The sequence below is a fragment of the Pseudorasbora parva genome, chromosome 2, assembly GCF_024679245.1.
Source record: "Pseudorasbora parva isolate DD20220531a chromosome 2, ASM2467924v1, whole genome shotgun sequence".
In the NCBI taxonomy this organism is placed as follows: domain Eukaryota; kingdom Metazoa; phylum Chordata; class Actinopteri; order Cypriniformes; family Gobionidae; genus Pseudorasbora; species Pseudorasbora parva.
Genome location: NC_090173.1, coordinates 17,858,053 through 17,871,299, shown reverse-complemented (window position 1 = coordinate 17,871,299; position 13,247 = coordinate 17,858,053). Strand labels below are relative to the sequence as shown.

The following is a 13,247-nucleotide window of genomic DNA, read 5'->3' as shown; positions in this document are numbered from 1 at the left end:
AGAGAATTAATGAATTGAGTATCATCTGCATAAGAATGATGAGGGGAAAACTCTGAGAGATTATCATTTTGCATAATGGTTTGGAGAAAAGGGAGAGTATAAATGGTCCAGGTACTGCACCCTGTGGATCATCGGTGGGTAGTTGGTAAGTGTATGCTGATTGGCCGAGCGCATGCGAAACACCAGCACCCGCCATTTTTAAAAAGCGGTGTACACTTGTATAGTAGTGTATATTTACCTCGCCTACATATTTACCTCAGAAACGAACTCTACAAGCATGGAAAATAGCGATAGATAGACCTCTGAAACTCTATGCCAAGGAGAAAATATATTGCGACTTTAATAGGACCAAGCAGATTATGTTCTGCTAAGCTAGCGCCATAGGACATCAACCAAATGGCAAACGCTAATACTTTTTCATATACTGTCTACTTTCTTTGTATAAATGTTCTATCCAATAACAGAACAGGACTCGTAAACTAATGAAGACAGATCCCCAATGTTAGTTATTAGGGAACCGCCCTGGTGGCTAGTTCCTATAACTAAGTTCATAAAACTACTCTGTGCAAAAGGGGTTTAATTTTGTGGATGTGTACAAATATGCAATATGCTTTCAGGTGTTATATATAATAATACTTGGTAGAAATAAAATAATTGAAATACAGCATTTACAAATATAGAGAAGATTAAGGACATCTTTACAGAAAAATAGATAAAACCATCTTTGATCAGAGTTGGACTTTAGAGTGATTTAGCATTTATGATTTCACTTTATAATGGAAAATCCAATTTTCAGAGCCTTGGTTTAGTATTTTGCATTGATGACATGTGCGGGTTCATGTAATTTCCCAATATGTGCCCATCTTTTCTTTCCATCATCATCTGTCTTCTTTCTATTCCGCTGTGAATGATGAGTCTAAAAAAGGTTCAAATGTCACATTCTAGTATATTGTATACAAAATGAACTCCCATTTTCAATTTGTATTTCCACTATAGGACCCACGGCACTTCAAATCCGAGAAGACAGCCCGGGGTTCGCTGCAGGAGGGATGGAGAGACACTCAGGACCCCATCATGTGCTCCTATAAGCTGGTGACAGTGAAGTTCGAGGTGTGGGGACTTCAGACGCGCGTGGAGCAGTTTGTGCACAAGGTCACTTCCACCCTTCCACATGCATTTTCCAAACGAGCCTATTAAAATCCCAACCTTGATTTTGATCTATCACTCAGATCTAAAGATAGATCTATACGTAGAGCTATGCTTAATATGATATTGCAAGGACAAGTTCCTGGATCATCATATTTTTGTTTTGTTCTGTAACATCATTCCTGTCAACCCAATCAGATTTTAGGGTTAGGATTAGTCAGATGGAGCTCGGGCTTCAACAATATTCCTGCTAACCTTTCATTTATTTGTGATGTTGAGGATAGTGAGGGTTATTGCTAGAATTGGGTTTAGGGAAGATTAGGAGTATGTTTTTTTTTTTTTGATAGAAATAATTCTCCAAGACCAAGTAGGGATCTAGAAACTTCCGAATCCTCATATATTTGAACCTGTCTTTCTCTAGGTGGTGAGGGATGTGCTGTTGCTGGGTCACAGACAGGCTTTCGCCTGGGTTGACGAGTGGATTGGTAAGTTTGGCATTGAATCATCTAATCGGGCTTGCTGTTTATTCATCTCTTTAGCTTTATATGGTGGTTTCCTTTGTGTTGACTCTGTCCCAGAGTCATGATTAACAAACCTCACGGATGTCATGATCCATAGAACAAACGGGCAGAAAAGAGATGTTTCAGCTGGAAATTTAGCTCTTTAAAGCTTCATGTTCTCATCGAGGACCTTGAACGAACTGATTAGGTGACACTTCTTGAACACATAGTTCAGTCATGAAAGTATTCAGATTTCAAGACATAGAAAGTAGTGCTGTTCTGTCCTCAAAAGAGCAGAGCAAAGGAAGCAGCGTTTCTTTCAATCTTACGGCATTCTGAGTGAGCACTGAAAGTTGCAGTACGTGTGAGGGAGGTCACTTCCCTGTTGGTTAGTTGGTTGAATTAGAGAAGGGGTGTCCAATCCTGCTCTTGGAGGGCCAACTTTCACCAGAGTTTAGCCCTAATTAAAAACCTGAACCAGATCAATCAAGGTCTTCAGGATCACTTGAAACTTCTAGGCTGTCTGAAATCGTCCCCTATACAGTCATTCACTATTCACTACATTAGTCCACTAATATGGTTCGCTTGAAGGAGTGAATTCAGACACAGTGTACTAGAAGTGTACTGCCACTTTTACATAGTTTGTGCTTTGCTGTTTAATAATTATTTACTCCAGTAGTAATGAAAAGATTTATCTTGAACTCTGTCATGGAAACTAGCATGTATAAACCTTAATTAAACAATTTAATAATCAATTAAAAAGGATTTTATACCTGTATGAGATTATGTTGTTACCACATTGGACCAGCGCTTTGAAAAATGGATGGATGGTCTTCTGGAGAGACACATGAATTTATTCAGCACATAACTCTCACAGTGCATTAGAGGTATTATCCAGCCATTGAGTGTACATCAGTTGTACCAATGCAGTGCATTGTGGGATGTAATGAGTGCACTCAATAATGTCCACTACAGTTTTGGACACCACTACAAATGGCTCTCCCCTCAAATAATGTCCTATTTAGAAATAGCAATAGCAACTTTATTTATATAGCACAATTAAAACAACACAAGTGTGCTTTACCATGTCACCAAAGTCTATTGCTATGGAATAGTGGTTCACTACTATTAATTATGAATGGGGAAACTGCAATGCACAATATGGCGGAATAAGTAAAAATTTTAAGTAAAAGAGCCAATTGCTTGTCGGTAAAGTCATTTCGTCACTGCAGCTGCTGTTAGAAGCTCCGGTTCCTGTAGAAACCTCAGACTCACACTTAAAGGTCCCGTTCTTCGCGTGTTTTCAAAGCTTTGATTATGTTTACAGTGTGCAATATAACATGAGTTCATGTTTCGCAGTATTTTTCAAACAATTTACTTATCTGTACACCACTGTTTTCTCTGTCCTAAAAACGGCCTGATGATTTCCTTGTTCTATGAAGTCCCTCCTTCGGAAATACGTAACGAGATCTGATTGGGCCAGCGCTTCCTGTGTTGTGATTGGACAGCAGCTTAGCACACTTTGCCCGGAAAGGTCCCGCCTCTTACCATAACAGGGAGATGCAAGCGGTCGCTGTAGGCTTTGAAAGGGAACTTCTGTTAAATAAAATATCTTGCTTGGCATTGAACTTTGAGTTTTATCATTTTACAGGTCTTATTAATGCTCTAACAGCAACATTACACACTAACTAAAGTTTGAAAGATGGAATCGCGAAGAACGGGACCTTTAAGACTGCAGATGCATTGGCTCGTTTAGCCTGTTTTTTTATGCTATCTGGTCATAAGAAACAACATTTATGGGACGGTTCATATTAGATTGTGTTGCTGATTTGAAATATGTTATTTAATTGTGTTTTTAAGATTTCAGGATTACCCCATTCACATAGATGGGTCTTGTATGCCAAAAATAGCTGCCCGGAGGGCGTTGCAAATATGGCTGCTGTGTGAACAGACTTTGATGTCTCAAAAATTAAAATCTCCAAACCAAACCAAACTCCTGTGAAGCAGCAGTGTCTCTAATATGTTTAGGCAAACTGTTCCAAAGTTTAGGCGCTTCTTCAGCAAAGGCGCAGTCTCATTTTTGACTCATTTTATGATGTGTCCCAGGGACTTTGAATAACTTCCGAGTCGCTTATCTTAAAGTTATTTAAGTGTATAGGTGTTATTAGCCCTAGTCAGATAGGTTGAAGCTAAACTCCGTAGGAAGCAGGCAGTCCAGGAGAAGGACCAGACAATTTGTTGACTAATGGTCCAAAAGGAATAATTCAACCAAAAAGAGCCGCCTAGAAACAAGAAAATGTGACGTTGAATATGTTACTGTAGCTTGTTAATGGAAACCTTGTGAACATCAGATGGAATATGAATTCATATTAGATTTGTTTAGTCCAGTGCTGTCATAATGTACTACTGCAGAGTTTAGCTTAAACTCTATTTAAACACACCCGATCCAGCTAATTAGGTTCTTTGGGTTTACTTGAAAACTACAGGTTAGGTGTGTTGGAGCATCTAAAGGAGCGGAGTTAGGCTGTGTTCACACTTTGTTTGGTTCAATTAAAACAAACCCTTCTGTGATTGCTCTGTTAGTGCGGTTCTTTGAATAGGTGTGAACGCAACCCTGGCGTGCACCAAACGAGTGGACCGAAACCCCTGAAAAGATGAATCTCAGTCCACTTCCAAACAAATTCTGGTGCGTTTCAGGCCCGTTCACACCAAGGACGATAACTATAAAGATAACAATAAAGATATAGTTCAAAAAAATTGTCTCAATATTAACGAATAGTAGAGTTCACACCACAGGTATAACAATAATGGCACGAAGAAACGATATCGTTGGAATCACTTTCAGAATTTTTTTTCCCCCAGGTGATGAACGATAAAAACAACCACAGCCAATCAGAATCCATCCTGCTGTAACGAACTTAAAGCATTTAAAGCGGCAGACAAGCAACTTAGAATGAACAGAACGATATTGTCCACTGGTGTGGGCTCTAATATAGTTATCTTTACATTTACATTTTACATTTACATTTAATCATTTAGCAGACGCTTTTATCCAAAGCGACTTACAAAAAAAAGGGTAGAGCAATAGAAGTAACGAAACAAACAAAGCCAACAACCTGTAAGAGCTGTAAGAAATCTCAATTAATTAGCACAGTACACAACTGTTTTTTTTTTTTTTTTTTTTTTTTTTTTTTTTATAGCCAGCTACAACAAATACTCACGTACGGAAAATACAGAACACTGGATTTGGATAGCTATGATAACAACCCATTAGGACTAAGGCTGATGCCCCAACTGTTGTCGTTAATGCGGATTCAGTGGCCCAATGGGTTGGTTTTGTATGGCATTCTAGCTAAACGCGCAGCAATAGCCATCGACAGCAAAAACTCACGTACGCAAAATACAGAACACTGGATTTTGGTAGCTATGATAACTATGTAACATACCCGCCTGAAGGCACAAATTCGGATGAGAGACGTAGATATGATCAATAAGTGCTATTCTGTATTGGTCAAGTGCAATAGGAAAAGTGCAATTGGAAAAGATGTGTCTTAAGATGTTTTTTAAAAATGGCTACAGACTCGGCAGCACGAATTGAGATCGGCAGGTCATTCCACCAGGTGGGAACGGTCCAGGAAAATGTCCGTGAGAGCGATTTCATGCCTCTTTGGGAAGGAACCACGAGGCGCCGCTCATTCGCAGAACGCAAGCTTCTGGAGGGTGTGTAAGTCTGAACAATTGAGTTTAGGTATAATGGTGCAGAACCAGTGGTTGTTTTGTAGGCGAGAACTAGAGCCTTGAATTTGATGCGAGCAGCCATTGGCAACCAGTGCAGTTTGATGAAGAGAGGCGTAACATGCGTTCTCTTTGGCTCATTAAAGACCACTCTCGCCGCTGCATTCTGGATCAGCTGCAAGGGTTTGATAGTGCATGCTGGAAGCCCAGCCAGAAGAGCATTACAATAATCCAGTCTGGAGAGAACAAGAGCTTGAACCAGGAGTTGTGCAGCCTGTTCTGATAGGAAGGGTCTAATCTTTCTAATGTTGTATAAAGCAAATCTGCAGGACCGGGCTGTTGCAGTAATGTGGTTAGTGAAGTTTAACTGGTCATCAATCACAACTCCAAGGTTCCTGGCTGTCCTTGATGGAGTTATGGTCGATGAACCAAGCTGAATGGAGAAATTTTGATGAAGTGCTGGGTTGGTTGAGAAAACAAGTAATTCTGTCTTTGCAAGATTGAGTTTAAGATGATGCTCTTTCATCCAGTCAGAAATGTCTGTCAGACAGGCAGCGATACGAACACTGACTGTAGGATCATCTGGTTGAAATGAGAAGTAGAGTTGAGTGTCATCAGCATAGCAGTGATAGGAAAAGCCATGTTTCTGAATGACGGAACCTAATGATGACATGTAGATGGAGAAGAGAAGTGGTCCAAGGACTGAGCCCTGGGGAACCCCAGTAGCTAGATGATGTGACTTAGACACTACACCTCTCCATGACACCCTGTAGGACCTACCAGAGAGGTAAGACCTGAACCACTGGAGGGCAGTTCCTGAGATACCCATCGTCTTAAGTGTTGACAGGAGGATCTGGTGGTTAACTGTGTCAAAAGCAGCAGACAGATCCAGCAGAATGAGCACAGAGGATTTGGAAGCTGCTTTTGCCAGTCTCAGTGCCTCAGTTACCGAGAGCAAGGCAGTCTCAGTCGAATGGCCGCTTTTGAAGCCGGATTGGTTGTTGTCTAGGAGGTTGTCCCTTTCAAGAAACATAGAGAGTTGATTGAACACAACTCGCTCAAGGGTCTTTGCAATGAAAGGCAGAAGGGATACCGGTCGGTAGTTTTCTAAAAGTGCTGGATTCAGAGAGGGTTTCTTAAGCAGTGGGGTTACCCGAGCCTGCTTAAATGCTGTGGGAAAGGTTCCCGTATGAAGAGAAGTGTTGACAATGTGAGTGAGTGCAGGAGTGATTGAAGAAGAAATGGCCTGAAGGAGGTGAGTGGGTATAGGATCAAGTGGACAGGTAGTAGGGTGATTGGAAAGGATGAGTTTAGAAATATCTGCCTCGGAGAGCGGAGAGAAGGATGGAAGCGTGTTCGTGTTAGTTGTTGAGATGTGCTTGTCAGTTTGTGATGAGGAGAACTGTTTGCTGATGAGGGATGTTTTGTTTGTAAAAAATGATGCAAAGTCATCAGCTGTAAGAGTTGATGAAGGAGGGGGAGGAGGAGGACAAAGGAGAGAGGAGAATGTTTTAAAGAGTTTGCGAGAGTCAGAGCATTTGTTGATTTTGTTGTGGTAGTATGTTGTTTTAGCAGTGGAGACATTTGTAGAGAAAGAAGAGAGAAGCGACTGATACAAGGTAAGGTCAGTATAGTTTTTAGATTTCTGCCATTTCCTCTCTGCCGCCCTGAGTCCAGAGCGATGTTCACGGAGAACTTCAGACAGCCAGGGGGCAGATGGGGTGGGGCGGGCTGGTCTGGATGAGAGGGGGCAAAAACTGTCTAAGGAGGATGTTAGAGTGGAGCAAAGAGTGTTGGTAGCACTGTTAGTGTCCAGTGCTGAGAACTGAGCAGGTGGAGGGAGTGAAGATGAAACCATAGTGGATAGGCGAGAGGGAGAGAGGGAGCGTAGATTACGCCGAAAGGTAATCTGCGTAGGAGTGCGTGTTGTATCAGGAGTCAGTATGAGGTTAAGAGTGATGAGAAAGTGGTCTGAGGTGTGTAATGGAGTAACTAAAGTGTTGTCCGTGGAGCAGTTGCGTGTGTATACAAGGTCTAATTGGTTACCTGATCTGTGAGTAGCCGTAGTAGATACTAACTTAAGGTCAAATGAAGTCAGTAGAGTGCTGAAGTCTGCAGCTAGGTGTTTATCAAGATGGATGTTGAAGTCACCCAGCAGAATCAGTGGAGTGCCATCCTCAGGGAAGCTAGAAAGTAACACATCCAACTCCTCCACAAAGTTACCGAGGTGACCTGGAGGACGATAGACCACTACCACATGGATTTTAACAGGGTGAGTAACAGTGATTGAGTGCGATTCAAATGAACTGGCCGGTAGGGATGGTAATGGATCAAATTTCCAATCATTTGAGATAAGCAAACCAGTACCCCCACCCCTCCCAATAGGCCGAGGAGTGTGTGAAAAAGTTAAATTGGTTGAAAGGGCTGCAGGAGTGGCAGTGTCCTCTGGTTTGATCCAGGTCTCAGTTAGGGCCATGAGGCTGAGCTGAGAATGAGTCCCAATAGATGAAATGAAGTCTGCTTTGTTTACAGCAGACTGACAATTCCAGAGACCAATTGGAATAGAGAGTAAAGTAGCAGAGGATGTTAGGATATAGCGCAAATTATTAGGATTGCGGCGTCTCGTGCGTACAGAGCGTGAATTACGAGTGCTAGTAGTTATAGTTGAGATTTGAAAGCACATGGTGAATACAGATCAGAGAAAAGGCCAGATCGGAATTAGAAAAGAGCCGAACACAAATAATGAAAGGAAGATGATACTCAAGTGGCTTGTCGAGGTCCTTGCTCGAGAGGAGTTGCACAGGGAAGAGTTGAAGTCTTTACACTCGTCGGTCTTCACACAAGGAGGGCTTCACACTGCCGCTTCCGCTGCCGCGGACTATCACGCTATTTATACTCACTTGAGTATCGTTATTGAAAGCAGCTGGGAACGCCCCCAACAAACTGACTCCCAACGTGGCAAAGACCAAACAAATGCTAACTCAACAAATGCTAACTCCCACACACACCACCAGAATACACCAAAACTACTAATACACACCGCTGCACCACACAGACACACTTATCCAACAACAAATGAACAAACAATCAAAAATGAGAAAAGTTACAAACACTTACACAGTAGTTGTCTATCAGTCAATCAAAGCTTCACCTCTAGCCAGCTGCTAACAAACACACGAGGCTTTTAATACCTCGCTGGCCACGCCCCCAACAAACTGACTCCCAACGTGGCAAAGACCAAACAAATGCTAACTCAACAAATACTAACTCCCACACACACCACCAGAATACACCAAAACTACTAATACACACCGCTGCACCAAACAGACACACTTATCCAACAACAAATGAACAAACAATCAAAAATGAGAAAAGTTACAAACACTTACACAGTAGTTGTCTATCAGTCAATCAAAGCTTCACCTCTAGCCCTTGATCTTGATCTTTTAGTTATCATTCTTGGTGTGAACCAACTTGGTGAGTTAGACTGAAATATGAACACAACATGGAGCAAATACATGTACATGAGCGGCACGAACCAAAAACAGGACATGCTGTCATAAGATGCGACCCTAAAAAGCACAGATTACTCGAGTATACCTGTTTTTTCCTCATCATTGTCGTGATGTTGCCCCATCACAGTTCGTTAAAGGCGTCAGAACCGCGTCTCCTCAGTCAGATCCTGGTTTGTGTGTGATGGAGGGATTCCTGACGATATTTTAAATCCTTTACGCATTTTATTAGCTCTTCACGAGTTCTCTGGTCAAAATACCATCATATGTAGCTACGCACATACAGCGAGCGCATTTAGCCCACAGCACAGCATTGTTTTGGATTTTCAGTAAGTTCTTTTGCGAAATATACTTAATAAAAGCCGATCGATCAGGTTGTGAACACATCACTATGCCTTTAGGTTTGGTGTTGAAATGGCAATGTAAACGCTAAGTGGACCAGGACGAAATCAACCAGACTACAAGTGTATTCCAATATAAATTCTATTTGATTGAGGAGTTTGCCTCCCATGTTTTAGGCCCCCACTAATAGAAATGTATTTTGCTTGGCTGTTTACAGACATGACGATGGAGGAAGTGAGAGAGTACGAACGAGCCACTCAGGAAGCCACCAATAAGAAGCTGGGCACTTTCCCCCCAGCTATTTCCATCAGCCAGACGCCCCTGCCAGCCTGCGCTCGCAGCGGGCCATCCAGCGCTCCCTCTACACCCCTCTCCACCGAAGCTCCAGACTTCCTATCTGTGCCCAAGGACAGACCAAGGAAGAAGTCAGCTCCGGAGACCCTGACTCTTCCCGACCCAGCACGAAGAGACTCTGCCTTCCGCCTTCCCAGTCTCTTTTCCTGGGGATCCAGCTCCCCGCAACCTCAGTAAACCACAGTTCTGGCCTTCGGTTACCAAAACACACCCCGGTAATGTGTTTGTTTGACACAATGTGAATCAAGCTCTCTTTAAATGCTGAGAGATACTTAAGGTTTCCAAAACACACACACACACGCGCACACACGCACGCACACGCACAGAGTGGCTTTTTAACCAGTGCGACCTCATATTTTACACTGGGAGTTAATTGTACAACAGGCCAAAAAGTGCATTCTGACTTAGGAAAACATTACAGATCACTGTTAAAATATCTCAGGAGTTGTCCCATTGATAGACAGAGCTGAATCTTTTACTTTTTTCCCCAGTTTCCTTTCTGCTGAGCCATTTTTTTTCCTGCATATGTTGAATATGGAGAGGATTTGTAGCCACTGTTGTTTTTGCTGTAGTGGTGTATTTGATGGTATATTCTGCTCATTTAATATTTCAGTTGTGATATTATGTTAACGTGACTTTTTTTCCTCAGTCTTCAGAATTTCTCACTAAAACTAATACGTGTTTGACATGTACTGTACATATCTCATTTATAAGAATGTAGGGGTCAATTTGATAGTGGTTTCACTATGCTCTTGTCTTTAACTTTGATCTGTCCCATTCCCATGGACTCAGAAAACCAACTGATACCAACTTTGCTGACCTAGCCCTTTTGCTTGGTCCGCTGTTAGACAGTACAAACTGGAAGTCGTCTGTACATACTGTAGTTTCTCTTCATATTATATTTGTTAGGTTGAGGAGCATCTGCCATGTAACTGAGTATCCTGTTCTACATTATATGTTCTTGGTTTGGATTTCTGTAATGCATTATCCATGAATATGAATGAAAACAGAGAATGCTTGATCGTTAGATTGTTGTATAATCTTTGAGCTGTAAGGAATGTTTGCTGCTGCTGGCCAATGTATACTTTGTAAATTGACAAGCTCTTGTACTCTTGCTGGTTCCCGCATATCTGTTCTTTTAAACTTAAACACTCTTTTTAAAGGATTCAGAAATGCACATGCCAAATCTTGGGAAATCATGCTTTTGATGTCAACTGCCATTGTGAAATTAAAGCATTTGCTACAGTAATGGTTTCTACTTCATTCCATTTTCACCAAACATGTCTTTGCTGTGTGTGGATATGTTTTTTTCTTTTGCTTTTTTTTTTACCAGAAATGCTTAGTGTGAACTGAATGGATGCAATGGGTTTTACCAAAGACACATGCACTCATGTTACTTATGAATGGAAGAAGGTATTCCGGGTTCGGGCGAAACTCAGAGCTCGAAGCCCTCCCCCTGTACAGCACGCCACATAGGCATACCCATAAATGTAAATGCGAACTCGTGAACCACTGTTTATAGGCTAGTTCCCCCAAAAATGATGGGGAATGATGTTTATCTGCTTACACCCAGGGCATGCAAGATAAACACTCACCTAAAGGATTATTAGGAACACCTGTTCAGTTTCTCATTAAAGCAATTATCTAATCAACCAATCACATGGCAGTTGCTTCAATGCTTTAGGGGTGTGGTCCTGGTCAAGACAATCTCCTGAACTCCAAACTGAATGTCAGAATGGGAAAGAAAGGTGATTTAAGCAATTTTGAGTGTGGCATGGTTGTTGGTGCCAGACGGTCTGAGTATTTCTCAGTCTGCTCAGTTACTGGGATTTTCACACACAACCATTTCTAGGGTTAACAAAGAATGGTGTGAAAAGTGAAAAACATCCAGTATGCGGCAGTCCTGTGGGTGAAAATGCCTTGTTGATGCTAGAGGTCAGAGGAGAATGGGCCGACTGATTCAAGCTGATAGAAGAGCAACTTTGACTGAAATAACCACTCGTTACAACCGAGGTATGCAGCAAAGCATTTGTGAAGCCACAACACGCAAAACCTTGAGGCGGACGGACTACAACAACAGAAGACCCCAAAACGTATGTGAACTGCTTGCAGAATCTGTGAAAATGTAAAAAGTAAATAAACAAGATCATAGATCATGATCAAATAGATCATATAAAATTAGTTTTTTTATGTATTTAGTGCTATCCTGAATAAGATATTTTACATGAACACTGTTTACATATAGTCCACAAGACAAAAACAAAAAAATCAGATTTTATTAACATTACCCGTTCAAAAGTTTATGATTCTTAATCCTGTGTCGTTCCCTAATGATCCTCAGCTCTCTCTCTCTCTCTCTGTGTGTGTGTGTGTGTGTGTGTGTGCGTGTGTGTGTGTGTGTGTTCTGATGGTTCTTGAGTCTCGTTTGTCCTGAGCAGTGAAACTGACCAAGGGTCTTCAGAAAAATCCTCCAATTCCTACACATTCTTCACTTATCCAGCATCTTTTGCATATTTGAACCCTCTCCAGCAGTGATTCTGACATCCATCTTTTTCACACTGAGAACGATTGAGGGACTCAAACACAACTATTAGAAAAGATTCAAACATTCACTGATTCTCCAGAAGGGAACATGATGCATTGAGATAATTCTTTCTTATTTTGTTTAAATATCAACTTTCATTTTGTACATGTGCATCAGAAACAACAGAAGATACTTAGGCATACATGTTTCACTGAAGACATAAAGTACAAATGAATTTACCTTAATCTTCAGATTCAAAACGTTTTCAGATTCAAGCGATTCACATAGGTCTACTATTTTTTGCAACTGTGTAACACGATCTGATTCTTTCCGTATGTTTTAGAGGCATTTTAGAGATTGAATTAAAATCAGATATTAACATTACAGTCCAGACTACTTCTGAATAGGATGTATACTTCATAAATATTTTGAAAAGTATTAAGTGAAGCCTGGATGTCATCTAGTGGAAAAGTTTTGTACTGCGCCCCCTTTTTTATTTTTTATTTTACTAAATTTTTTGTTGTTGTCATTGTTTTGAGATATCAAACAAAAATTGTTCACAGAACATGTTCAGATATTTAGAGTTGATATTGTTTGGTAAAACATATTTTAAATGTTCATATAATTATTTGTTCCCTTTAAAAAGATACCAAACTTAAAGGGTTAGTTCACCCAAAAATGAAATTGATGTCATTAATGACTCTATTAATGACCCTGACGTTGCTTCACACCCGTAAGACATCCGTTCATCTTCAGAACACAGTTTAATATATTTTATATTTAGTCAGACACTCCGACAGCGTATCTAAGTGTATGCACACTATACTGCCCATGTCCAGAAAGGTAATAAAAACATCATCAAAGTACGTAGTCCATATGTGACATCAGTTAAGCATCGAAATACATTTTGACGCGCGATCCAATTATATTTAATACCATTTTGGTATAAAAACCACATATATATATATATATATATATATATATATATATATATATATATATATATATATATATATATATATAGGCTAGTTATATATTTTTACCATATGTGGCTAAAATAACGTTTGTTTTGAAAAAGCTGGAGAAAAGCTTCATAGGGTAGGCTAGTAAAAAAAGAATAATAATAACAAAATA

The 13,247-nt window shown here is 40.7% G+C and overlaps 1 protein-coding gene across 1 annotated transcript in view; it reads left to right on the top strand.

Annotated features, from left to right (window-relative positions):
- Positions 1-10,832, top strand: part of pitpnc1a (phosphatidylinositol transfer protein cytoplasmic 1a) — a 144,876-nt gene extending 134,044 nt beyond the window's left edge. The window contains exons 7-9 of the mRNA XM_067457921.1: positions 997-1,152; positions 1,568-1,631; positions 9,453-10,832. Of these exons, the coding sequence (XP_067314022.1) occupies positions 997-1,152; positions 1,568-1,631; positions 9,453-9,766 (534 nt within the window). The 3' untranslated portion in view covers positions 9,767-10,832. The remainder of the gene's footprint in view (positions 1-996; positions 1,153-1,567; positions 1,632-9,452) is intronic.
- The last annotated feature ends 2,415 nt before the right edge of the window (positions 10,833-13,247 follow it).